At 43.3% G+C, this 27,097-nt stretch overlaps 3 protein-coding genes across 6 annotated transcripts; 2 read left to right on the forward strand and 1 right to left on the reverse strand.

Moving 5' to 3' along the window:
• The first annotated feature begins 1,406 nt into the window (after positions 1–1,406).
• Positions 1,407–3,288, forward strand: LOC127786209 (GDSL esterase/lipase At5g45910-like). 2 transcript variants are annotated; one of them, XM_052313552.1, is made up of 4 exons: positions 1,407–1,734; positions 1,812–2,033; positions 2,184–2,339; positions 2,510–3,288. In XM_052313552.1, exons 1-4 carry the CDS (start codon positions 1,473–1,475, stop codon positions 3,058–3,060), a joined length of 1,191 nt encoding a protein of 396 aa, XP_052169512.1. In that variant the 5' UTR covers positions 1,407–1,472; the 3' UTR covers positions 3,061–3,288. The 2 variants fall into 2 exon arrangements, with proteins under 2 accessions (XP_052169512.1, XP_052169511.1); XM_052313551.1 differs by having other exon boundaries at positions 1,410–1,734; positions 2,184–2,335.
• An 11,751-nt stretch (positions 3,289–15,039) lies between these two features.
• LOC127752924 (GDSL esterase/lipase At5g45910-like) lies at positions 15,040–17,403 on the forward strand. Its single transcript, XM_052278371.1, has 5 exons — positions 15,040–15,396; positions 15,489–15,704; positions 15,790–15,938; positions 16,032–16,326; positions 16,870–17,403. The coding sequence occupies exons 1-5, from the start codon at positions 15,117–15,119 to the stop codon at positions 17,103–17,105; spliced, it is 1,176 nt and encodes a 391-aa protein (XP_052134331.1). The 5' UTR covers positions 15,040–15,116; the 3' UTR covers positions 17,106–17,403.
• A 3,925-nt stretch (positions 17,404–21,328) lies between these two features.
• On the reverse strand, positions 21,329–26,845 carry LOC127785995 (shewanella-like protein phosphatase 1). Of its 3 annotated transcripts, none has more exons than XM_052313317.1 (11): positions 26,467–26,845; positions 25,499–25,602; positions 25,065–25,178; positions 24,758–24,973; positions 24,402–24,537; positions 23,858–24,033; positions 23,646–23,737; positions 23,496–23,565; positions 23,023–23,126; positions 22,689–22,821; positions 21,329–22,183 (listed from the first exon to the last, which is right to left on the reverse strand). In XM_052313317.1, exons 1-9 carry the CDS (start codon positions 26,735–26,737, stop codon positions 23,040–23,042), a joined length of 1,266 nt encoding a protein of 421 aa, XP_052169277.1. In that variant the 5' UTR covers positions 26,738–26,845; the 3' UTR covers positions 21,329–22,183; positions 22,689–22,821; positions 23,023–23,039. The 3 variants fall into 3 exon arrangements, with proteins under 3 accessions (XP_052169277.1, XP_052169274.1, XP_052169275.1); XM_052313314.1 differs by having other exon boundaries at positions 21,336–22,183; positions 22,689–22,829; XM_052313315.1 differs by having other exon boundaries at positions 21,337–22,169; positions 22,689–22,829.
• Positions 26,846–27,097: the final 252 nt, after the last annotated feature.

A 27,097-nucleotide genomic window follows, 5' to 3' on the forward strand; every position in this document is an offset into this window, starting at 1 on the left:
CCACCTGCGCCCGCGCCGACCGTCCCCGCCCACCACCCATCCCCGCGCCGTTGTGCCGCCGTACGAGAGAGAGAGAGGAGAAGAGTCGTGCGAGAGAGAAGAAAGAGAGGAAGTAGGGAAGATGAGTATGACATGTGGGTCCCACCTTTCTTTAATTAATAAATAAAATGCTAACTGAATTGTCACACGTACGCCACGTAGAACAAAACCGCTCTGAATTGGGTTAAGGGGGGTAATTTGTCTGGTATTAAAAGTTTAGGGTGAGTAATGTATGGTTTTTAAGTTCAGGGGTAATTAGGTCGACCGCGATAGTTAGGGGGTAATTCATACTTTTGCTAAAATAAAAATAAGGTCACATGGTCGTACCGTAAAAAAAAAAAAGTGATGGCCGTGTCCCTTCTGGACCGCGTCGGCTTTATTGGTTGTGGGCCAAACCCAGGCTAGCCCAACCCTCCTAGCTTCATTAATTCTAACACGGCATCAAAGGGAACAAAATGTCAGGGAAATTAAATTTGGTTTGCAGTGTTCGCGAAATAAACACGATTATTACATGACTCTTCCTCCTTGTCGTCGACGACGTCGTTGATCCTGCGTCTTGCATTCTTGTGTTGGACGTGTGCCATTTTAATTTTGGAAGTGTGAAATCGTCAATTCATTGAGATCTCGATCAGTTAGTCGGTATCCGTCACGTCTCTCGTCGCAATCCCTTCGGTGTCCACACCACGCCGGAGGTGTTTTGTTTTGTTTTGAATTTTTTTTCCCTTTGAATGAACGTTACCTCATTTTGTACCCCTCGCTTAAACACGATTGAACATTTTAGAGTATGTTTTTATAACACTACATGAATTTTGATGAAACTATTGTAAAATTACAGATTTAAATAATTGTATCCTAAACTATAATTTAGCGGTAAATTATTTCCAAAACTACATATTCTAGAAATCGTATTATAAAATTAGACTTAGCGATATTCAAGTAACTATTAAGATTACAAAAGTTTTAGTTTTCTTTACAAAACTGATGTTAAATTTGTAGTTTTATAATACGATATCTTTAAATATGTAGTTTACTGAAAATATAATGTTAAATCTATTATATTATTTTGTGGTACACATTTTTAAATCTGTAGTTTTATGTTAGGCTAATCAAAGTCCTGTAGTTTTGTAAAATTTATTTAAAACTTTAAAAAACCATGGTGAGATAGATCAATATGTGTGATGTGTTGCTTTACAATCATGTAATTTTAAATTCAACTTAAACAAAAAGAATAACAAAATATGGTTGGGCATGAACTATAGAGTATAGACAATCTCATTTGTTTTTCGATTCTGAATTTGTCAAAAAAATTATGACTTAGAATGGACAGCTAAAATATATACATAAAAGAGAGAGAAAAAAAAGACTTTCCTACTGGACGCCAATTACAAATAGATAGAACCCTCGCCGAGCCGGTAACCACGGGAAGCATATCGATGACGCCATTTTCCCCGCATCTCGTCGCCGCCGCCGCCGCGCTCCTCGGCCTCCTCGCCACCGCCGTCGCCGGAGGCGGGACGGGCGCCTACACCCGCGTGTTCAGCTTCGGCGACTCGCTCACCGACACCGGCAATGCGCTGCACCTCCCGTCCACCGGCGGCGGCGGCGGCCCGGCCAGCCGCCCTCCCTACGGCGAGACCTTCTTCCGCCGCCCCACCGGCCGCGCCTCCGACGGCCGCCTCGCCGTCGACTTCATCGGTAGCCAACCACCACCACCACACATTCATTCTCAAACCAAAATGGCAAACTTCTGATCACGACGTGACGACGTGCAGTGGAGGCGCTGCGGCTGCGGCACCCGGCGCCGTACCTCGCCGCCGGCGGCGAGACGGCGGCGGAGTTCCGGCACGGCGTGAACTTCGCCGTCGGCGGGTCGACGGCGCTGCCGCCGGAGTTCTACGAGGGCCGTGGTCTCAAGCCGTTCGTGCCGGTCTCTCTCGCGAACCAGACCGCCTGGTTCGACAAAGTCTTGCAGATTCTTGGATCTTCAGATCACGGTAAAAAACACTAGAAATAAAGCGGATCGCGACGTGCCATCTACCGGCCGAAATGTTCGATCAGTGTATCATCGAGTGCTTTTTATCTTTCTCTGACATCATTAATAAACGCACGTGCCGGAAAAATGCGTGTTGGTTCACTTTTGATAGGGAGGAGGAAGATCATGGCGAGCTCGCTGTTCATCGTCGGGGAGATCGGCGTGAACGACTACCTCGTCTCCCTCGTCGGCAACCTCACCGTCGGCGAGGTCGAGACCTCCGTCGTGCCGCACATCGTCGCTGCCATCCGCTCCACCGTGAACGTACGTAAGTTTAATTGGTACGATCATTGCGTTGTGTACATCAACTCTCTGACGTGTAATCTTTTTGCGTGTTCACGAAAAAGAGCAGATCATCTTGATCAGTAATGACACATCGACCAGTGTCACGACACGTAGGTTTTCGATCGATCTCATGTGTGTGTGTATGTGTTGCAGGAGGTGATCGCCGCCGGAGCGACGACGGTGGTGGTGCCGGGGATGATACCTCTCGGCTGCGAGCCGCAGCTGCTCGCGCTCTACCAGGGCGGCGGCGGCGGCGGCGTCGCCGGCGACGACTACGACCCGGAGTCCGGCTGCATGACGCGGCTGAACGGCCTCGCCGAGCACCACAACCGCGAGCTGCGCCGCGCCGTCGCCGAGCTCCGCGGCGCGCACCCGGGCGCGTCCGTCGTCGTGGCCTACGCCGACCTCTACCGCGCCGTCGCCGACATCGTCGCCTCGCCGGGGAGGCACGGGTTCGGGGGCGCGCCGCTCGCCGCGTGCTGCGGCGCCGGCGCCGGCGCGTACAACTTCGACATGGCGGCGTTCTGCGGCGCGGCGGGGTCGACGGCGTGCGCGGACCCGTCGACGTACGTGTCGTGGGACGGCGTACACTTCACCGAGGCGGCCAACAGGCACATCGCCTGCGCCGTGCTGGAGGCCGGCGCACCGCCGGCGGTGTCAACGGCGCCGATGACGTGGCCGGCGGCGGCGGAGGCTGGACGTAGTAGGATAGGGTGCTCATAGACTGAGTATACGTGGATGGCTGGGATAGCTTCCACGTGGAGGCCCACGGTGAGCCCGTGGCCCTACGCCCTCTTGCTGAACATGTGGATGAATTGATCCATCACCTTTCTGTTTTGTTGACTAGTGAAGCAGACTACTGTTGGCTGTTGCCGTCAGACATCTGAGCAAAAGATGTATCCAGTGATATCATACTGATTTATTCGAAATTACTTTGTCACAATATTACAAAATCAACTGATAAAGACTCCCTCAAAATTAATTAAAAATTCGTTAGTTGTGCCCTATTGTAGATAGCCAGTTGGGTAAAACATATTAGTTGTCTAAGAAAGAACTACTCTGAATTAAAGTGATTTGACCGACGTATAGCATACCTTACATAAACATTTGAGTATTTTTTCCATTCTTAAAAAGGTACCATGAGGGTACGAGGTATCATGAGGTATCAATCTAATCTAACCGTTGGTTTAGGAGGGGTATGATTGGACAAAAAAATCTATCAATGAAGAATGACATGAGGGTAATGGGGTCAGCACCACCCACAATGAGCTCGTGCCGGGGATGCCTCTATGCCGCCGTCGCCGTCCACGACGACAAGGACTTCGTGGCTCGTCGTCCACGACCACAAGGAGTTCACGACTGCACGATGCGCACGTACGCCAGCTCACCGCCGCCGGACATGCCAACTCTGGACTACTACCCGCCGCCGTTGCCACCCGTGTACTACACTCCGCCATCCCCGCCGCACACAACTGTCCGCCGCCGCCGTACGGAGGCTACAACCTGATGCCGTCGGGGTGGTTCGCATCCAAGGCGTCGTCGTGTCGCTATTGCATCAACGATAGTGCCATCCCGCCGTCGCATCGATCCCACCGCGGCCGCCGTCGCATCGATCCCACCGCAGCTATCGTCGCATCGATCCTGCCGCAGCCACCGTCGCATTGATCCCGCCGCAGCCGCCGTCGCATCGATCCTGCCGCGACCACCGGCCACCGTCGCATCCACCCTACAGCAACCGCCGTTGCATCCACCACCATGGCCGCCGTCGCATCCAGGACCTTCGATGCCTGCCTGCGATGCCGCGTGCGGGGAGAAGAGCGAAAACGATACGTGCGGGATGCGGAAGAGAACGAGAAATTACATAATTACCCTCCCACCATGGTACCGCATCTATTGATCCTTGCGGTACCACGCGATACAGAAGCTGTACCAGCCGTTCAATGCGGCTAGATGGACGGCCACGATTCGGTACCGCGCTGGCTCAATGACAGTAAAAAATCTCTAAACATTTAGGACTCATTCATTTCAATAAAGGAAAAGTATAAGAATATCCATTCGTTTCAAAGGAATCTAGCAAAGAAAAAAACATTATATTCCTCCACTTTTAGGGGGGAAACACTATTAAAAAATGATTTTCATGTACACATACCTCTTTAGATTACAGACAGATCGTAGCTGGTCGCGTCTGCAAAAATCGTCATCCATTTTCCTGTTCGGGTCCTTAAGAGGACCGCACGAAAATAATCAAATTTCGCAAATATGCCTATTAAGTGGACCGCACGCAAACATGAGCCTATTTTCACAGGCGGACCTCTTAAGTGGACCGCACACAAATTTTTTATCCCTTCCTCTCTCTTTTTCCTCTCACTCACTTCAAATTTTTCACTGCATTCCTCCTTTCCATTTCATTCACTCCTCTCTCTCTCTCTCTTCCTCTCCTCTCCTTCTCCTTCTCCTCCCCTCCGAGTGCACGGCACGCTGGAGGCGGCTGGCTTGGCACCGCCGACGAGGCGACGGCCAGGAGCAGGCTGGAGGTGGCACGGCGACTAGCGGCCGACGGCTCGGCTTCGGGCAGCTCGGGAGCGCACGCTACGGCCGGATCCACGCCGTCCCCGCCGCTGTCGACGAGGAGGAGGAGGAAATAGTCGGGAGTGGCCCCGTGACGGTCCTATCTGCCACCGCCGCGACGGCTGGATCCGCCGCCTCCGCTGCCATGCACGCGCGACAGCTGGATCCATGCAGCCACCTCCAATGACAACGACGATGAGGAAGTGGCCGGGAGCGGCGCTGCCCCCGCCGACGACTTTGACGACGAGGAGGACGCGGCCGGGAGCAGCGCCGCCCTCCTCACGAGCGGCGGTGGTGGATCTGGTGGTGGGGGATGCGGGCGGCGACGAATCTGGCGATGGTGAGGCACAGTTGCCGTCGCCCACGCGGATCCTACGACGGCCGCCCTCCCCCCGTGCGGCGGCGGCGGATCCGGCGGTGGGGAGACATGGGGGTGGCGGACCCGGCTCCGGCGATGACGACGGCGACGACGGCGAGGACGAGGAGGGCGGCGGCGGTGGCTTCTAGGGTTAGGGTTCGGATATTTTGGATTTTTATTTTTTTGGTTTTTTAGTTTTGCGTGCGGGTGACATAAGCACCAGCACGCGAAAATCAATTTTTTCTATGCCCTTGGGCGTGTGCGGATAGCCCTTCCGCATGCGAAAACCCCTTTTGGGCCGCACGGAAAAATCTGTTTTTGTAGCAGTGAAATACACGGAAAAAATAATCTACTCCAACACAATGTTTTCAATCCTTTTTTGGCTTGCTAAACAATCGTAGGGTAGTTTTCTATGTTTTTTAATTCTTAAGTTTGCACATGTATTTTCATACTATTTCTACGTTCAAAAATCCTACAACCCAAATGAGCCTAGACCCCTTAGGTTTGGTGGATTCATAACGAAAATTCCTAAGGAGAATTCAATTCTATATTTTTCTTTGAAATTTCTATAGAATGATAATCCTATGACTTTGGAGGAAGTTTTCCATGAGGTCATAACTAACGGTTTCTTTCCTTTGTTTCTTGCAATGTCGCATTGAATTCAGACATTCTTTTGAAGTTTTGTGTGTTTTTCTTTTTTAAGCATTGTAGAAAATGGAGAATTGACAAACAATCTTTGGAAGATTCAATTTTTAATGACTTTTTTCATATAGACCACTTTATTTCATGGGAAAAAGATTGATATTATTCGATAGCATTTCTATATATATTCAAATTCCAATGAAAACCAGAGAAACGTTGGTCTTCTTGGAAACATTTTTTGGTTCAATGTTTTCTTATGGCACAATCAAAGGCTTCTCTTCTTGTTGGGAGATGGCCGGGACCAGTACTTTAACCATGGGCGTATCAAGTTAATTAAAAAATTATCAACAAAAGAAGTATTGCTATATGTAGAAAAACTAAAACGACAACAGTTTACTACATGCTTTGAAATCGGTGTTTTGGCAGTGTTACGACAACTATCTAGGCGGTTAGGTCCAAATTTGTGTGTTAGTTTTGTGCGAATCTGGATTTTAAAAGTATAATTGGATTTGACATCCAATTCTTGTTTTCACTTTTATAAACAGAACCTTGTACACAATTATATTGACCAATTTATGTTTTTATAAATGCAATTGTAGTTTGTATATAACCATATCGAGCAATGTATACCGTTATAATCTAAATCCAGCACAATCGTATAGAGCATATGTTCCTTCTTTTTTTTATTTCACGTTGTAATCATAAGAGACCTTGAGATATATTTATATTTTTTTTTTGTATTTATGCCATTTAGAAAAAAAAACATTTAGTACGTAGTACATGTTTAGAAATATATTTTGTTTATTTGGCCTCTGTAAAAGCACACGGGCACTATGCCGCGGTCAAAAAGAGAGGAGGAACCTCATTTTCTTTTATTGATTTGTCACGTTCAGTTAATCAGTTTGCATGAGTATCGATCGTGTCTAAATCAACCACGGCTAGCTACCAACCTCATGATAAAGCCTAAAGCTACACATGCCAATAAATTGATCGACCAAAAGTGCACACTACATTTTTTTTTAATAATAGAATGAAACATCCTGGCCTTTGCTCATGAGAGTTATAGCCATTTGTTACAAGAAGTAGCACACTAAAAAGGCGCAGTCCAAAATTAAATAAGCACACCAACCAAAAATAAAAGAAATCCTAACATGACAAGAAAAACATTATTCCAGTCTATTGGTGAATCTCCTATGGTTAGTAAAAAGTTGCATAACCGTTGACTCAAGGTTACGACATGCAACAGATAGTAATTCTCCATTTTTCTCACACTTTATAGTTGGGCCCAAATATTGGCTTCGAGTGTGCACACTACATATATCTCCATACTAGCTTGGAGAAGAATTCTGTCACCAATTAATTAAGCGATGAGTTCGGCATGTTGCTTTTTATGCACATGTGCATGCATCCAGCTTAATTAGTGGAAGAAAACGTATTTAAAATTTTTAGGCAGCTTATAGAGGATAGGTTAAAGTGCAAACTCTCTGTGACCAGTGGACCACTGATCGATCTTGAGGAACTTTTGGATCACATGAGCTCTTTAAAATCGTGTTTTGCAGAAAGTTTACATCACGACGTCCATGGCACAAACAACTTTCACAACCAAAAAGAATGTTTAGTGCCAACTCCCTACCTTATCGGTGCAATGTGTTTCTCTACAACAAAAAGTTCGGCAGATATATATGCGTGAAACAGCAATTTGCCTTATAGGGCAAGCATCGCGTGACAGTGAGAGGGTATAAAATGCAATTAAATGTATAAAAGTTATTACTCCCTCCATTTCAAAATGTTTGACACCGTTGACTTTTTAGAATGTGTTTGACCATTCGTCTTATTCAAAAAAATTTAAGTAACTATTTATTCTTTTCATATCATTTGATTTGTTGTTAAATATACTTTCATGTACACATATAGTTTTACATATTTCACAATTTTTTTTAATAAGACGAACGGTCAAACATGTGCTAAAAAGTCAACGGTATCAAACATTTTGAAACGGAGGGAGTATTTATTACGATGGATGAAGTTGTTTGTGTGTGCTGTATGAGCATTATTCTCTTGACCATCTAGTACGTATGAATATTAGAATTGGAAGTGTGTGATGAAAAATAAATGTAGTGAGAAAGTGAATGGCTTTTTGTTAGCAAAAAGGAAAATTCTAAACCCATGTAAAAGCCATGATCACGTCAAAAGTTAAAAGCATTCCTCTTATCCTTTTTCATCCATGAAGTAGTCAAGTAGCATACACAAAACATGTGGGGAAATGTAACAGCTATATAGCAACTCAACATATGAAAAGATTATGTACCATAAGCTTAAAAAGTTAGAGAAAATAAAACGAGAGCTCATAAAAAGAACACAATTAGGATATGACAATCTAAACCATGCATTGGAATAACAAAAAAAAAGTTGAAAGATAGATAAAACTCATGTTGTTGAAAACTTTCAGCTTTTCTTATTGCTGGAATGTTGTGCTTCAGTACGTTTTCATATTGTAAGGTTGAATTAATATTTAAAAAGTAAACATAAAAAATATATTAGAACAAGTGGAAAATATATTAGAACAAGTGGCCTAGGTAATGCTCAAGAAGATTTTTATTTTTGATAAATTGTATTTTTAGAAGCATGGAGCAAATAATCAAAGGTACTGATCTATGAAGAAGCAAAAGGGCTATATTACTATGGACATTTTGAAGATAGTATGGACCCATAATGTGGCAATCAGTATAGGAATTAAGGTAAAAAGATCTCGTTCCACAACACGATTCATATTACAAACATGAATTATAGGTATAAGCTACATATATCCCTTTCCTTTGTTTAAAAAAACTTAAGGGTGGATAGAAGCCAACTCAAGCATCTTCAAAAACATCCCCATTTTCAAAGCCCCTAGAGTTTAATGGGGACTGCGATTGCCCCTATTCTTTTAAGACCTAGTCTTCATTTCTCAACCTCTATTTATTCTCTTTTATTTCAACTAGAGAAAAATGCATGTGCGTTGTAACGGGTGAAGTCTATTTTAATCTTATCATTGTTATATGGTTTAGTTAAGATAAAATTCACTGTGTGAGTTCGCTTGGATATATTTTTTTTAGAAAATCATGAGGTGCAGTTAGAAGTCCGATCATCTCAAGTTAGCATACAAATTTTTTTTAAACAGATTTATTATATGATTCTTTCTGTATTAACAAAAGTGAACGATCTTAGAAACCGACTCAAATACGGATATGTATTTCCAAAAGCAATTGAACTTAAAAACCAACTCATACACGGATGACGTACCAAAATACCCACAAAAACATCTTCAATTTTTATAATAGTAGAGATATACACTATCTTTATGACTAGTTTAACACTACAATAATTCAAACATAAATATTTCTAACACATAGAATTCAATCATATTTAAATTTGTAATTTTAAACACCAGAATTTAAATTCAAATCAAAATTTCTAATGAAAATGACATACCGTACCAGCTCTGACCAAAGTTCTCGACATATTAATCATAATCAGGTTTATACTAATTAATAACAGTAAAAATCCGAACAAATCTTTAGACACAACATGAAGTTCAATCAAAAACTAAAAGCAAAGCAAAGCAGTACTAAGGAGTACTACGTGCTCGCAGATTAGCCCATACCCATCATATCCACAGGGAGCCGCACACTATCTAAACACGCAATTGTAAAGCAAAGCGTTCTAGATTGGAGCTCAAATTATTGGAAAATGACATAACATGAGCTATTAATTGTAGGGAAAAGCTGACCAAAGCTAAATACACATACCCCTCCGTCCTTAAAAAAAAGACAAACCCTGGTTTCCGTGTCCAACGTTTGACCGTCCGTCTTATTTAAAAAAGTTATAAAAAATTAAAAAGATAAATCACGCATAAAACATTAATCATGTTTTATCATCTAACAACAATGAAAATACTAATTATAAAAAAATTCATATAAGATGGACAATCAAATATTGGCACGGAAACCCAGGGTTTGACTTTTTTTTACTGAGGGAGTAAGCTTTTCTTCTCCGGTACACTTCTTTTCAGTATGAATGCTTGAGATCTCCAGGATTGCTGCCACTTGTACACCTGTGTTTGTAGAGTGTGTAACATCATATCTCTATCTAATAAACCCAGTGGTTTTTGTACGGAGGGGGGAAATGATTCGATTGTTGGGGTCACCTAACGAGTTGGAATGCAGTAGATATATGTCATGTTCACAATCAGACGAAAACAAACAGGTCTTGCCAACAAACTGACGCACAACACGCTGCGAATTAATGTCCGGCGGAAAATCGGCACTGTACTTCTCTTGTAGCACGATGTGGTTTTGACAGCAATCTCGAACGGAAAATCGGTACTTCTTTTGTAGCACGATGTTCAGTTTTTGATAGCAATCGAGCGAAAAATCTGTAGTAGTACTTCTTTTGTAGCACGATGTTCAGTTTTGACAGTGAAACGTGCGTGCCCCGGTTGAGAACCGGAGAAGAAGGGAATTAAAACATGGGCTGCCCGGAGAAAAGCTCCTCGGCAGGGAGAAAAGATGGTGGATTAGGCTCCCATCTTCTAGTCAGATGTTGATAATAGTCATATTAATAAAATATTCTCCCAGTGATTTAAATGTTAATGTAAAAAATAAACTTCGGATGAAAAACTTCAAAATTAAGTTTTAAAATTTAAAATTTGGCATTAGCTGATTTTATATAGAGGAAATGATGGGGGCGTTGTTAATGCGTGGCAGACGGCAGATATGTTGGCGCATCGCAATTAGGGGTGAAAACGGTCACGGAAATTCCTGATCGACCGGACGCCATTTCCGTTTAAGGGGTACCGTTTTCGACCGTACCGTTTTTAGCTATTTTTAAATTTTATTTTCTCTAATTTCTTTCTGTATCGTATTAATGTCGAAACTTAGTAGTTTAAATGATAAATGTGGTTAATTACCGGGCGATCGAACATCGTTTCCGAAGATATGCTACTGATTCCAACCGTTTCGTATGGTTTTCACCCCCTTCGCCATGGACGGTGTGTGGCTGTTGATTCTGATATATGCCCGCCGTCCCTCCCGGCGTGTGGCGGCGTCCCCGTCACTCGTGTAGTCGTCTGGTATGGTAGCACCGCACTATATATACACGCCAAGAATTAATAAAGCAACGCATGCGTGGGCATGGGCGGGGGGCGGCTGGAAAGTTTGTGCTGCAAGGGCCAAGGCGGAAAAGCAAATTAAACAGCCGGCCGATGTACTCCATACATTACACGCACGCGGCAACGGCGGCGAGGCGAGACGCGCGGACGCTTGCCGACTGGCGACTGATGTGTGCTTAGTTCACATCAAAAAAAATTTGATTGAAATTGTAACGATGTGACGAAAAAGTTGAAAGTTTATGTGTGTAGCAGAGTTTTAATGTGATAAAAAAGTTATAAGTTTAAATAAATAGTTTGGAACTAAGGTAGTGTTTAGATTTAGGGACTTAATTTTGGTCTCTCTATTTGAACAAGGCCTAATTGGCCCCGCGTGTGCCGCCGGCCGGCTCGACCGCTGCTGCGCCTGCGTGGTGCGCCGTACGCGCGGGTGAGCGCGCGCCGGTCACGCATGCGCGCGGTCGCATGCCACCGCGGCCGTCTTTCTCTGGGCCGAATTGGACCGTTTGAAAGTTGAAGGGTTTGCAAAGTTGTTGGATCGAGGGTCAGGCTGCTTTCCTAGCTGGATGAAATATGTTCATTCTAGGTCCCTCATCTCAACATCGAGCTGAATTTCGTCCTTAACCACAGCACCAGATATAACGTGTCCATCAACTTTTAAACCGGTGTATCCAAGATCCCAAGTAGTATAGCGTCTAGTTTTGGCTGACGTGGAAAGTGGGACCTACGTGGGTTCCACATGTCAGGCCTATTTCTTCTTCCTCCAATCTCCCCTCTCTCTCCTTCGTTCGCCATCGCCTGCTCGGGGAGGAGCATAGAAGAAGGCGGCAGCAAGGGTCTAGGCGATGGCGTAGGAATGGGCGGCAGCAGGCTTGAGCTACTTCTTGAGCTTGTTGATCTCGTCCTAGATGGTGCGCACCTTGCGCCACTGCCATCCGAGGTATCCTGCCCAGAGCGTGTAGGCAAAGAGGCCGCCCATGACAAGCGGGTGCAGCAACGCAACACTCCGGCCCTTGAGGATCCCGAACTCATCCCCCGCGTCCAACACGTCTGGCAACGGTAGCGCCGCTGTCACTACCACCGCCATTGTCGTCCTTAGTATTGACGACAGTGCAACATACAAGTCATGTGTCGTCGTTTGCTGCTTCCTGGGGTGGTTGTTCTTGGAGGCAAAGCAAGTGATAGCGGGGTGGAGGGTGGCGCAGACGGTCGTGAGCAGCGGCCATCATGGCTACAACGTAGTGTGGTGTGTGATCGAGGTGTGGTTGGTGGTGGCGGTGTGGTAATGGAATAGGGAGGAGAGAGCGCAGTAGAGTGCACGCTGGAAACGAGCGGGCATGGTGGGGAAGGGGAGGCAGACGGGGATGAGGCGAGGAAAGTCTGGTGGCATCGAGCATTCGAACATCTGGGGTGTCTCCGCTTGGGCCACCGACGGTCGACTATGCCTGCACGACCTTGTCCGCCGTGTTCTTCTACCTCTTTGTCACCCGCACCCACGCCCCCTGCAGCCTCGAGTGCACGGCCACGGCCCTAGGTCTGATGACGTCGGAGATCTTCGTGATGACGCCAGCCCAACGCAGCACAATTTGGGGTCAATGGGGCGGATCAGAGAACGACTACCGTGGTCATCACCGCCGGCTCCGCTCTGGTGTACCAGAGTGCTGACTTAATTCCTCCGCTGGGAATGAAATGTCGTGCCGATGCACTCGTCGGTGGTCGTCCCCGTCTTGGAGTGCTCAGACTTCTTCCCGGTGGCGAGGCATAGCTCAGACAGCCTCGACAAATCGATGAACGGGTCCGGTGTGATGCACGTGCTCAAGCTCAACGAGTTCAACACGCACTAGGACTTCTACATCACGGGGCGATACGATGATGATGAGGGCATATTCTTGCCAAAGGAGCCTGATGGAGCCAAAGCGACACATATGGTGGTGTCAGGGACGATGGCGGCCTACCAGCTACCGCCGGCCGCCTCCGCCCCTTCCCTGCAGTCGATGGGGAACGGAGGAGAGAGAGGGGATATGGGAATAGGAGATGGAGAGAGAAGGTTAGAGGAAGAAGAAATAGGCCTAAAATGTGGGGCCTTTGTGGGTTCCACTCGCCACATCAGCCAAACCCGAGCCCTATACTGCTCGGGACCTCGGTACATGTTGAGGGACTCATTACATGTCGTATTACGATTTGAGGATGAAATTCAAACTCGGTAACAAAGATGAGGAATCTAAAGGACTTAAAGCGAACTTATTCCTTGCTGGATAGATCAACACGTTGTAGGCTGAGCCCCGTGCGTTGTATTGTACTGGGCCGGTCGCTTGCCTGTGCTGTTGGCAAAGCTGCCTGGGCTGCTTTTGTAGGCTGGGCGCTAAGAAATCACCTTGGGCATCAACTCCAGTTTTTTCACCGGTTTGATTTGCCACTAGTACTACTTCACCCAATGAGAACATTTACAACGCAGTGCATCGCCCAGTGGCCTCACTGACCATGTAGGCTCTGATAGCCGGAATGGCCTCGCAGAGTATTGATGTGCCTTGCAGAAGGTTTGGTGGCTTACTGAAAGAAGTGTAGTCCAGCCAGTGAAAAGGGAATAAGGTGTGCACCTCGGTCATCTGCATGGGAAGAGCGATTAGCAAGCCAATAGAAGAAGAAGGGAAGCCGAGGGCGATGATCCACCACATACGCCCACCTATAAAGATGACTCCAATGACCTGCGCGATGACTACTCCGACGACAGGTCTGAGGACGAGCGGATCTGGCCTGATCTGTTGAGCACACGATTAGTAGGAGCGGATCTGCCTTGCGTCTGTCGTGGTGCAGGGAGTCGACAGACGCAAGGCAGCGAGTGCGAGAAAGACAAGTTCGGAGGGTAGAGAAAGAGGAAGGGGAGGGTGGAAAGAGAAAAAAAAAGGTGTTACGCCAATGACAAATGGGGCACAGGTCTAAAAGGGGTATATGTGTGATTCAATTTTGTTGAGAGGGTTCCTCATGTAAAAGTTGTAATCAACTTTGGTAATAGAGCATAATACAAGGGTTAAAACGAAAATTTGTAAGGGCTAAACTTGCAAAGATGCCTGTGGCCTTTGGTATAGCACACTTTGGGCATAAGAGTCTACTGTACTAAACGCCCTAATGAACTTGGGCGAGTAGTTTGCACTTTGCAAGCTGTGAACGTGACGAAGGTAATTGTTGGGAACTTTTTCTTCTCAGCACGTAAAACAAAACGATTTGTTAGCACATATTTAATTAAATATTAGCTTAAAAGTTTTAAAATAAATTTATTTATATATATATATATTAAAAAAATATATTGTTAATTGTTCTAGTAGCATATGCGTGTGAAAAAAGAGTAAGTACAAGTTGTGCAGCGTGTTGACATACAGCGAAAAACAAAATTTCAAACTTTCGAAGGAATAGGAAAAACGTATAATTCTGATAGAAATGTGAGTATAAAACAGAGGATTGTAAACAGGGGCGGAGCTAGTATATATTAGGGGTGCCCAGAAACCCGGTCAAGAAAATTTTTTAGCTATACCTTATCTATTTTCACCATGTATGCACCCTCTCAATACAAATTTAGACACCTGTATTAGCTTAAACTAGATCTAAGTAGAGTAAATTAAGCAACTGGCACCACCCTTCATTTCGCTCTAGCTCCGCCCCGATTGCAAAACACAAGAAAAATATAGGAATGACCGTTTGATTGAGCCGTAAGAAAAATACATGAATTTGAGAAAAGATAAAGACTTAAAAGATTCTTTCCATGAAGTTCTAGCTCATGTTAAATTTCCTTCAAACCTTTACATGGAAAGAGATATTTTATAGGAATTTTATAGGACTATGTATGATTCATTCATTTGATTCAAAGGCTATATATATGAAAAATTACTATAGAATGATTCTCTAAAATTCCATAAGCTTCCTTTGAATCAAATAGGGTCTCAAAGTAGCTATCGCAGGACAGGAGTGGTTGACAAGTGACAAATTAACTAAACGCGTTGGTCGATGACTCGATGGCCGCCGATAGTGTACTACCATGACAAGTCACCCAAATGCCGCGCAAACACACTAGCATGGCGCCTGCGGTCATTCTCCGAGTGACGGCGCTTCTCCGCTTCATCCTCCTCGTCGCCGGCGCCGCGACGGCGACGGCGACCGCGGCAAGGTTCTCCCGCGTGTTCAGCTTCGGGGACTCGCTCACCGACACCGGCAACCTGGCGCTCCTCCCCGCCGGCCGCGATGTCCCGGAGCGCCGCCTCCCGTACGGCCAGACCTTCTTCCACCGCGCCACCGGCCGCGCCTCCGACGGCAGGATCGCCATCGACTTCATCGGTGCCGCCCGCCAATCTCTCTCTCTCTCTCTCTCTCTACTGTTTCTTCTTGCAACTCGGTCAATCATTTGATAAACTAACGTAACTGTGCAGCGGAGGCGCTGGAGCTGCCGCGCCTGAAGCCGTACCTCGCCGGCGAGGGCGCCGACGGCTTCCGCCACGGCGCGAACTTCGCCGTGGGCGGCGCGACGGCGCGGGACGCCGGGTTCTTCCAGCGCCGGGGGCTCAGGTCCGTGCCGGTCTCCCTCGCCACCGAGATGGGCTGGTTCAAGGAACTCCTGCCGCTTCTTGCCTCCTCCTGTCCTCAAGGTGTTCGACGACGAACACTGAATATTAGTACTGAATTTTACTAATGCATCAGCAATGCAATATTACCTGATCTTTCTCCACGTAGAGCAACGGAAGATCACGGCGAGCTCGCTGTTCTTCGTCGGCGAGATGGGCGGCAACGACTACCTCAACGCCATCTTCCAGAACCGTACTCTCGACGAGGCCAAGACCTTCGTCCCTGGCATCATCGATGCCATCCGTTCATCTCTCACGGTACGCACACACACGCACACACACACCATGATCGATCACCAACACATTTCACCTTGATTACCATTTAATTTGTGATCGATGATGATTATGCAGGAGTTGGTCGGGGTTGGAGCGAAGACGGTGTTGGTCCAGGGGATGCTGCCGATCGGCTGCGAGCCGCGGGTGCTCGAGCTCTTCAAGCTCAAGCACGGACGCTCCACCGGCGGCGACGGCGACTACGACGCCGACACTGGCTGCCTGACGAGCTTCAACGAGCTCGCCGAGCAGCACAACCGCGTGCTCACCGCCGCCCTGGACGAGCTCCGCCGTGCCCACCCCGGCACCGCCATCGTCTACGCCGACCTCTACCGCGCCGTCACCGACATCGCCGTCTCGCCGCGCAGATACGGTAACGTGCATTGATTCCTCGATCTCCTCCCACAGCTACATACAACTTCGCAGTGGCGAACTTGGAGCAAAAATTACCAGGGAGTCTATACATATCAATTATCTAATTATTAGTTAATATACTAATTATAAATTAGCTAGCATTGAGTAATTTACCCGGGGTCAAGGACCCGGTAAACACTATGTAGGTTCGCCACTGCACCTTCGCACTCTCAGCCTACGATAATACTACTCTGTCCCGTAAAAAAGCAAATCCTAACTACGAATCTGGACACGCATATGTCCAAGTTCATAGCTAGGATTAAATTCTTTTTGGGATGGAGGGGGTACATGTCTTCGTAAGTAATGTCTTGAGCTGTTCGCCTACTAAAAAGGGCCACCCCATCCCCCACCACGACAATGCATACAACCTACGACAATGCATACGGTAATTTGGAGGCCAAAATTCGATCCGCCTATAAAGTGAAATGAGTCTCGTATGCTAAAATCATTTTTCTAGTAGAGTCTCCTTCTTGCTTCGTGTTCATGGCGGCGTATGCTGCAGGGTTCGGCGGCGAGCCGCTGTTCGCGTGCTGCGGCGGCGGCGGGGGGCCGTACAACGTGAGGCTGGCGGCGAGGTGCGGCGACGAGGGGACGGCGGCGTGCGGCGAGCCGTCGGAATACGTTTCGTGGGACGGGATACACTACACGGAGGCGGCCAACAGGGTGATCGCGCGTGGCATCGTGGAAGGGCGGTACACCGTGCCACCGATATCCTTGTCCGTATCTTCGAGCGATTGAAAAAAACATGCCCGAAATTTGGAGGGATTTTACGGGTTTTTTAAAAAAGTGCCACGAAGGTACGAGCGTACGGCTCTAAGGGAATAATTAATGATTGTGCATCGATTAGTCAATTATGGGTGTGATGATGATGTCAATGCAAAGGGGAAAAGAACATTGTTGTGTGATGGGCTGATGGCAATGTTTTTGTTTCCTTTGTATAAAATGTACTCCCTCGTTCCGTATTATAAGTAACTAGGAAGGCAGCCCGCGCGGATGCGCGGGAATCTTGTTGATTGTTTTTATAAAAAGAATGTGAAAAAAAATCATATTGATATTAAATGATAGGAATATTTCTCAAATTTAAATAAAAACACTTTTACCGAGTAACATATAAATCACTACTATCTCCATCCTAAATTAATTGTAATTCTAAGTTATTTAGCATATATTAAGGTTTGAGAATAAAAACTATGGTACCCCTTATTAAACGGTTCATATGTAAGAATGAAATAGTAGTTGAGGGTAAAATAAGAATAAATTTGGATGAGATGTGTCAATGGGTATCATTAGTACTCTACTGTGATAATTATTTTGGGACAAATTCAAATCCTAGAAATACAATTATCATGGGACAGAGGTAGTACTACTTATTTTGTTTTTTAAAGCTGAGAAAGATGAAGTTGCATATGCGCCAATAAAATGATCACAATACATCATTAATAAATTACAAATATCCACTACTTGGTTTTCATGTCTCACTTATTTGTAAATCAATACATAAATATGGTAAAAATACCGTTACTTCTACCCATTAATGGGATAGCACCATTAAAGTTAAACATGAATGCTACTCTAATAGATAAAACCGATCGTAGCCGCCAAGACTTTCTTTCTTTATTGCCTTGAAATATGGTCCTGCATCAATATAGTTGTGTTCCTCAAGATCAGCTTGGATCACAATTTTAATATCTAATTCATGATTGCATGCTCATAAATTATTACATTGATAAGTACGAAGCTAAGCACTATTAGCTATCACGGCCACCTTAACTTAGTCGTATGTTCCATGCTATATACCTATATAGCGAACTCTGTTGTTCATGCTTGGTGCCCTTTAGGAAAGGACAAAGAGAAGATGGAGGTGATCAAGATAGTTCTTTTTATTGTTTTCAGTGTATTTGTGGTTTAGTGTAGACACAGTTTGTTTTTGGTATTCATCATTATAACACAAATTTTTATCATATGGATAAAATACTCACTATTGAAAACGAGTGAGGTTAATCATTCGATGATATTTTAAAAAATTAAAATTAAATATGCATAACACCACGATAATATCCAGAGCACCATATTATTGATTATATTTTAACAAATATCTATAGTTTAGTGTCTATGTTTTAACCTCATAGTCACGTCAGTGAAGTTTATGGCATATATCCATTAATTATGCCTGAAATATTGAAATTTCTTAAGTATAAGAAAATATATTATGAGTAGTTTATTATACATGTTGTTTCACTCTTCATTTGTGTTAAAAATATTTGGCAAAAAAAATATGTGCCCATAGGTCTCATAATGGATTATAGCAAGATCTTTGGCAGGAAATATTGTTGATAGTTTTTTTTATATCTATGCAGCATGTATGCTACCCACTTCTCAAATACCAATTAAATAGTTCTGAAAATATCCAAAAAAAAATACTTTGAGAATCTTAATCTCAAACAAATTACAATTAAATCTCAGACATACTTTAAAAAACATAACTAAATTGTGATGTTTTCATTTTTTTTAATATGTAGATTTAAATTAGATTGTATATTTGTGTAGTGATATTTCACACCCTAAAATATGATGTGAATTTGTTTTGAAAAATTATCATACAACTAACTATTATATGTCGGTCCAATGTGTCGTGATGTATTTAAGATCACAATATAAATTTTATAATTTAGTTTAAATAATACATCAGGATCACAAATTAGATATCTGATCTAAAATAATTTAAAATACAGTTTAAAGAACGTTGATTGGATATTTTTTATATTTTATTATAGATCTTAGTTTAACTACATATTTTATATTTCTGAAGTAATATATTTTATCTTTATATTGTAGAAAAAATCCTATTTTAAAGAAGGTTAATTTTTTTCCCAACAATATCACATACGTATGTTTTTTTTTTTGGCTTTGTCCTTTTTTATCTACGTGCTTTTCTTCCCTTCCGTCAACAGTAGGTAAGGTCATTATATTATATTGTAGGAAAACAATATTTTAAAGACCGTCAATTTTTTCCCCGATGGTTTCATGGTCGCATGTTTTTTAAATCTAAAAGTAATTTAAAAGATGGTTTAAAGAATGTTGATTGGATATTATACATTTTTATTATAGATCATAGGTTAGCTACATATTTATATTTGTGAAGTACTCCCTCTGTCCCATTATAAGTGCAGCTAAAGTTTTCGTGCCTAACGTTTGACCGTCCGTCTTATTTGAAAAATTTATGAAAAAATTTTAAAAGTTAAGTCACACGTAAAGTACTATTCATATTTTATTATCTAATAACAACAAAAATACTAATCATAAAAATATTTCAAATAAGACGGATTGTCAAAGTTAAACACTAAAACCCACAACTACTCTTATGGGACGGAGGAAGTAATATAGATCTTTATATTTTGTAGAAAAAGCTATTCTAAAAACCGTCATTGTTTTCCCTACGGTACCATAGACGCATAGTGCTTTCCTTCCGGTAAATCAATCGTAAGTACGAACGGTAACGGTAGTACTGTTTATATTGTATATGCAGGAGGAAGCTATTATTTTAATAATAAATCTAATCTAATTATGTAAAATAACGGGTCCACCAATTTAAGTGAAAATCGACGGTGAGATTAAACTGTGCCTGTAGGATCGAATCACAATAACTAAGCCAACCAGAGGGGGTGAATGGTTGGTATACCCAAAAACCTAAAACTTTTAGCGGAAATAAAAGTTACCCTCGAAATCGACGGTTCGCGGTCTGACTGAAGGTGTTGCGCCGGTCTAACCGCCTGATGAACGTCGGTCTGACCGATGTAGATCGATCGGTCGAACCGCCGAAGTCGCCTGTCGTGCCTGTCGCCGCCGCCGGTCTGACCGGCCGTATGTCGTCGGTCTAACCACCGCTTGCCGCCAGTCTGACCGCCGGTATATCACCGGTTAGACCGCCGAAATCCAGTAAACACAAATCGAAGAACTCTTAAAGTAGATGACGACTTTATTGATTCTCTCTGTGTTTACAAAGTGCACCAACAGCACTCCTTGCAAAAATTTCGACTAAACTCGAAACCCTAACTCAAAACTCAACTCAATTGCTCTCAAAAGCGATACCGGGAAGCCTCACGCTCCCCCTCTATTTATACCCGAGGTAGACAGCCTAAAGCCACGAACCAAACTCATACTAGGAGTCCTAAACACCTTAGGAAACCCTCTAGTACAATAAACAAACTTTACATAACCAATCATACCAAATTTGGACTCCTTCCAAATTCGACTCAGCATCCCATACGCACACAATACCTCCATCGTATGCCATATGGAATCTCCATCAACCACGTGCATCAACTCTAGCCTAAGTATCCCGCATGATCACTGACCACCACGGACGTCGTCTTATCCCCAAGCCAACTCTCGGTCCATCACTGCAAATACTCTCCCGAGGCATCGAGTCACCTACACATGAAATAAACAAAGAAACCATATTCCGAGACCAAGTTATCTCCAACTTGACTCATTAGTAGCAAACAACAGTATTACATACGAATATCCAAACAAACAACCCGAAACCGAAACCGACACAGAGTCGGCCGGTCAGACCGCAGGCTGGCCGGTCTGACCGCACGCATACTGCCGGTCTGACCGGCAACACCTGTCCGGTCTGACCGGTCACATGAAATAAAAGTACCTGCGATTCACCTGTAAATTCAATCATCTCCAAAACCACTTCGTGAATAAATTCCAAATAACAAAACCAATAACCTCCAATGCCAATTGTTCATCACATAATAATAATCAAAAACACCTTTGATTTTACAGTACCATGTGGCGGCTTGAGAGCGTTTGTAGGAGTGCCACATGGTGGCTTTGGAGCGTTTGTAGGGAGTTTAATGGATTTTTAGTATATAATAGATTTTGGATGGGTTCGTCAGATTATTCAAGGTTTAATCAAGTTTATATAAAAAAGATAGTATTATATTCAATAATGGATTTAATGAACTAATATGGTGTTGTAGGTGTAGTTAAAAGTTTGATTTAAAATAAACTCGAAATGACTTGTAATATGAAACGAAGGGGCAGCATTTACTCTGTTCTCTTAGTCACTCTGTTCCGAATGGACAATTGAAAAAAAAAATTATGCAAGCAACAGACCAACCATAACCACAATAAAGAATGCAGCACCAGTTTGCTTGTTGTCTCAAGGTTTTGATGTACTCCTACAATAATTGCATGCCTTGTCCAGTTAATTGTACAGCTTTTAAATAATTCGTGCGCAGTCTTGTGTAGTTGTAGTTATGATAGTGCCATCGGAAGTTTCTCAGGGAGAATCTCTTGATCCGCATGGTCAAAGCCGGCATTAAAAAAGCACTGACAGAGACAAAGGTGGTTTCAAAGTGTATTCATTTGTCAAATGTATCTCTGTTGAATTTTTGTGCTGTATGCTAGAGATGAAATAATGCTACCGATGCTTCACAAGGTCTGTTTGTTGAATGCTACAAGTCTGGGTGTGCTATGGCCACCATAAAGGAAATAGCACATGTTTTCTACAGATGTATGAGAATGCTATGAATATACAATTAATCAGTTATACATGCCTTCCCCAGTTAATTACACTGCTTTAATAATTCCTGCCATGTCTGGACTCTTGAGTTAGACTTGACGAGGGCCATGAGAAATTCCTTATGGGGAAATTTGTATGCTGGTATAGACAAGCACCACCAATTTGTTGAGATAAGCTTCTGACCTTCAGCTTCCTTGCGTGCAAGTACTCAATGGCAGTTTTCTACAGTCTACAGAAGCTAGCATGGGTATTTCTTTCTGGATGTTCTGTCAGAAAATAACTGTAGCACAATTACTTATCAAAATGTTATACGGTTCAGGAGGTTTAGTGGTCTAAAACTTTTAACATAATCTAAAATCTGTGATTTGATTCAATCAAGTACAAGCATACTCTTATGTGCAGCAGACATACTCTTGAGTACTTGAGGTTTTAGCATGTCTTCACTGTGCTTTAAGATATGCCATTCACAATTATATCCTAACATAATAATCCCTTATTTCTTTTACTTAAATAATAATCCCTTAATTGGTAGAACAAACAATCAAATTTAATGAAGCTTCAGTTAAAAATTTATACATACAAATTAGTGAATATGGTAAAACATGTACGCTTAGATTATTTTTATTTGGAAGGTTATGAATGCTTATATTATTGAGTGAAGTGATTTATCTATATCTTTCAAACTGTTCATGATCTCCAAATACAAGATTGATGGCTATGCAATTTTGTTCAAACAACAGTTAGTGAATACAGTTTCCTTAATAAAATAAAAAGAATGTACATACCATGGAGGAAGGCAGATCAATTCCCATTTGTGTATACAAGTCATCTGTCCCTCTAGTACTTCCACTCCTGTATGTCCATCCAAAATTGTCCAGTACAGTAGCTTTCCAGAAAAAGAATTTTTCCTATACATGCCTGCACATCTATGATTTTCCAATGAACAGCAAGTCATCAATATGTATGAAGAAATTACATTGGTGGTTTACTGATAACAAAATGGCTATCAGCCATCAGGGTAAAAATAATGCAACTTCGCCAGGTAAAAAGTTAACATAATTTAACTGTCTTCACTTTTCAGAGATGAACAAGAGATTGAGATGAATTTAGAGTGCTTACGCAGGTTTCTTAAGGTTTTATATGAAGTCTAAAACTTCCATCTCGTCGTATGAGTCCCTCCGATTCTTCAAAACCCTTGGTCTGTCATTGATTATTTCTAGGACCTAATTCAATAGAGTTGCACATCAAACTCCGGGGAAAAAAATTATGGGCATCAACATATTGCCTGCTATGCTGCTACTTGATAAATATGCCAAGGAGGATAGAATTTCAAACAAGAGATTCAGCATATACCCAATTAATATGTCTGCATTAATATTCCTAGAAAAATTTCATGGCTTTAATATGTAGGTTACTGCAAATAAGTTAGTATACATGTTCCGCAGAGGATCAGAAAAACTGAACAACACACTACCAACCAAATCAGTAACTGTTTCATGACAACACAGCTATTAACAGAGAAAGAAAATGAACTGCTAAATGTCTATGAAGAACCAAGGCATACCAAATTTCCAGGCAAAACGAAAGTTTACCTCTGGCCTTGAATAGAGAACACCATAAGACATGCCCACATCAACACACCAAACCTTGCCATCGCATTTGCTGGGAAAAAGAAATAATCACCTATTACTTCTCTTGATGTTTTTTCAGTTGTAAATTACCCAAGTGAGAACAACAGATACCAATTCACTCCACGAGTCTGGGGTGTGTGCCCTACGACCATCCCTTTTGCTCCCACAGATTTCAGTGTTCGTTCAGCAACCACAGAAGATAGCTGAAACCAACAAAAATAATTTGACAAGTCTGTGATAATCTTATCAATAGTGCTATTGATATATTTTCCATAGACCATAGTGCAAAATAAGCATACGTTTTATCGATAAAATTTTCTCACCTTCCAGGAATGACGCGTCATTTCCGTAGGGCCTTGTGAGTACAAACGACTCCATACTACACTGTCATAACCTCTAGTTGCTATGAAGGGGATATCTAATTCATCATCACTGTCTCCACTTGAACTTTTCATCCAAACCGAAACTTCTCTGTTCATACGCTCGATACCATATTCGACTGCAGGTAGAATGAAGATGAACTGAAAATATTATGAATCACTTGATGCAATCCTTGTGATCAAATAAGATATTATGTGTGAAATTTGGTTAGAGTACAGGAACCGCGCTAGTTCATGCTGATCTCAAACTATTGTATGTTCTGGAATTTAATTTTTTGTGTACCTAGTATTCTGGTCAGTACAGAGTGTAATATAGTAAGACCTATAGCAGAAGAGATACATGCTAGAGTGACTAAAGTTCACAGTAATATCGAAATATCATGGCATTTTGCTTGGCATTATATTGAGCAGAAGGGTTCAGACTTCAGAGGAATATCAAATCAGCAAAATGCACATGCCTGGGTGACTACAAGATGAGAGGGCTCACCATGATGAGGAAGAAGGCCGCCGTGGCAAAAGATCCAGTCATTAACACTTAGCACAACAGGATGTCGCGCCAATTCACAAGCTAACGGGCCACCTCGCTTGAAAAGTGATGATCTAGCAGCAATACCTTTCTGCTTCTGCCTCAACACATTTCAAGGAAAATATTTCTGAAGCATCAGAAATTATGATAATACCATCTTTTCCAAGGTTATTTGTTAAAGGAAATTTTATTGACCTTGAGTTTTGATTTTGGTTTCATTTTATTATAGATAATCCAAAAGGTAATTTTGTCCAAAACTGACTAACTGAACATGTTGGACAGTACTTGAGGCAGAAACCATTCAATGGCTTTCTTACCTTGACAAAGTTCCAAGGACGCCAGTCACCATTAGGTGACATTGGATATTCTTCCTTCCATCTTTCACAAACATTAACCCAGTTGAGAAAAGCATCATCCCAGTTGCCATCACATTCATCCAAATACTCCATGAAGCGTATGCACTCGTCAAATGCTCCTGGATCTACATACCGATAATCGCCTTCCACATTTATGGTTTCGTGATTTCCATTAACCTACCGGATGGGATTAAGTTCCAAACCAGGACATGAATAAGTAACAACAAAACCATAGAGCATTTAAAGGTACAGGAAGTAAAGGTAATACCTGAAACACAGCACCCCCTTGAGATTTCGCCTGCATATTCAGTGAACTTAAGAGAGATAGTATCGCGATTTCATCTTCGCCACGGTCAAGGATATCTCCAACTTGAACCAGCACCTGTACAAAAATGAAAACATTTCACATTCTTCTTCTCTGTGGAGAGATGAGGATACTGCAGAACAGAAGAGTAGCTGCACCTGAGATCTAGCAGAAGATACCACAGTTACATCTATGCTAAAAGGAAGGAAGCACAATGTACTGTGTGTGATCCATGCAAATTAAGTATAGTACAAACTTACACATTTTGAGTTTTGGCTGGCATGCAAATGCAATTACTAATTTTGTTATAAATTTGAGTATATTTCTGTGAAAAAGAACTTTTAAACAAAATTCAATGAACTAAATGCAACAAACATAGGACAGAAATGGTTCTATACCGTCTGCCCTCCTGTCCATACATGGCCATCCGATTCCGAGCTCAGGAGACCAGCCATCACTAGCGCCGCCCTCGTTTGGTTTAGATCACCGTGGAGGTCACCGACTGCGAATTTCAAGTTGACTCACTATTATGAAGCAATTAAACTACCATCGGAGTTCAAATGTTACTACCTTCGTCCCAAAAAAAAAAGACTTTGAGATGAAGGTAGTAACTTTTAAAGGCAGAAATCGCATGTTGTTAAAATCTCCAAATTTTGTGAAAATAAGCTTAACTTGGAATTATGGGGGGTGCACACACAGGTTTATTAATTTCTATTATTCAGTTTACCTAGACGTAGCAAATAAATTTGGTAATGTGTACTTAGCACTAACATCAAATTCTGTTTTTTTTTGTTTAATGTATTTTTTGTCAGTAAATAAATTCATGTGTTTTTTAGAAACACAGTACAAACGCAGACACTCACAACGTACGCCTCTATGAACACAAGCGCGCACACCCTACCATACCCCTATGAACACCTTTTCCTCCCAAATAGTTTGGAAATGAACTTACAAACAATTAGTTTCTACTTCCTTCGTTTCAGGTTATAAGATATTTTGACTTTGGTCAAAGTCAAAATGCTTTAAGTTTGACTAAATTTGAAGAAAAACAAATAATAACATTTTTAACCCAAGACAAATTTATTATAAAAATATATTCAATTATTGATTTAATGAAACTAATTTGGTATTATAAATATTACTATATTTGTCTATAAGCTTAATCAAAGTTGAAGTAGTTCGACTTTTGACAAAGTCAAAACGTCTTGTAACTTGTAACCTGAAAGGGAGAGAGTATTTTTTTTCTAAAGATGATTCCCAATGCAAATAGAAAAATGAACTGATGTAGCACGTATAAACATGGACAATAAACTAGTTTTTATCTATACTGGAACAAGTGTTCGGCGAGCACGTATATATAGCATACCGGCGACGATGCGGCGGCCGGGCGCGGTGACGAACGTGGGCGGGTCACCGGCGACGGTGATGGCCGGTCGGCCGCCGCCGCCATCACCAGCCGCACCGCGCGAGAAAGAAGCCCGCCCGCTCGCGCTGATGGCCACGTGCACGGCAGCGCGGCCTCTAGGACCACAACGACGGCAACCAGCTGGCGTCGCCGCCGCCGGCGACGTCGAGAGCCCGAACGTGGTGGCGGCAGCCGCAGCCGCAACCCTCACCGGCGGCGGGAGCACCGCCATCGCTGGCCGTCCGTACGCACGCTGTTTTACTCGTCTAATCCTCTACGAGACGTGGTGGTGAAACCACGCTGTAACTGGAGTGGAGGCAGTGAAAGGGTCGAGCCTCGAGTCTCGAGCGCGCGGGGGTGGCGTCTCAGCCAACCGTTTTGTGGATGGAGTTTCGCGGCGCCGTGCCGCCCAGCCACGTACGATAGGAGAAGGGCCGGCCCAGAAAACAGCGGTGTTACCGGCCCAAATCAGGCCCGGCCCGGCCCATAATGATGTACGCCACTTGCGTGTCGCGTCGGTCACCATGACGCAATCACCCGTCTCGGAGAAGACCAGAAATAGGGGACTTCCATGTGACTAATAATATATATC

Source organism: Oryza glaberrima, chromosome 10, assembly GCF_000147395.1.
Source record: "Oryza glaberrima chromosome 10, OglaRS2, whole genome shotgun sequence".
Taxonomy (NCBI): Eukaryota; Viridiplantae; Streptophyta; class Magnoliopsida; order Poales; family Poaceae; genus Oryza; species Oryza glaberrima.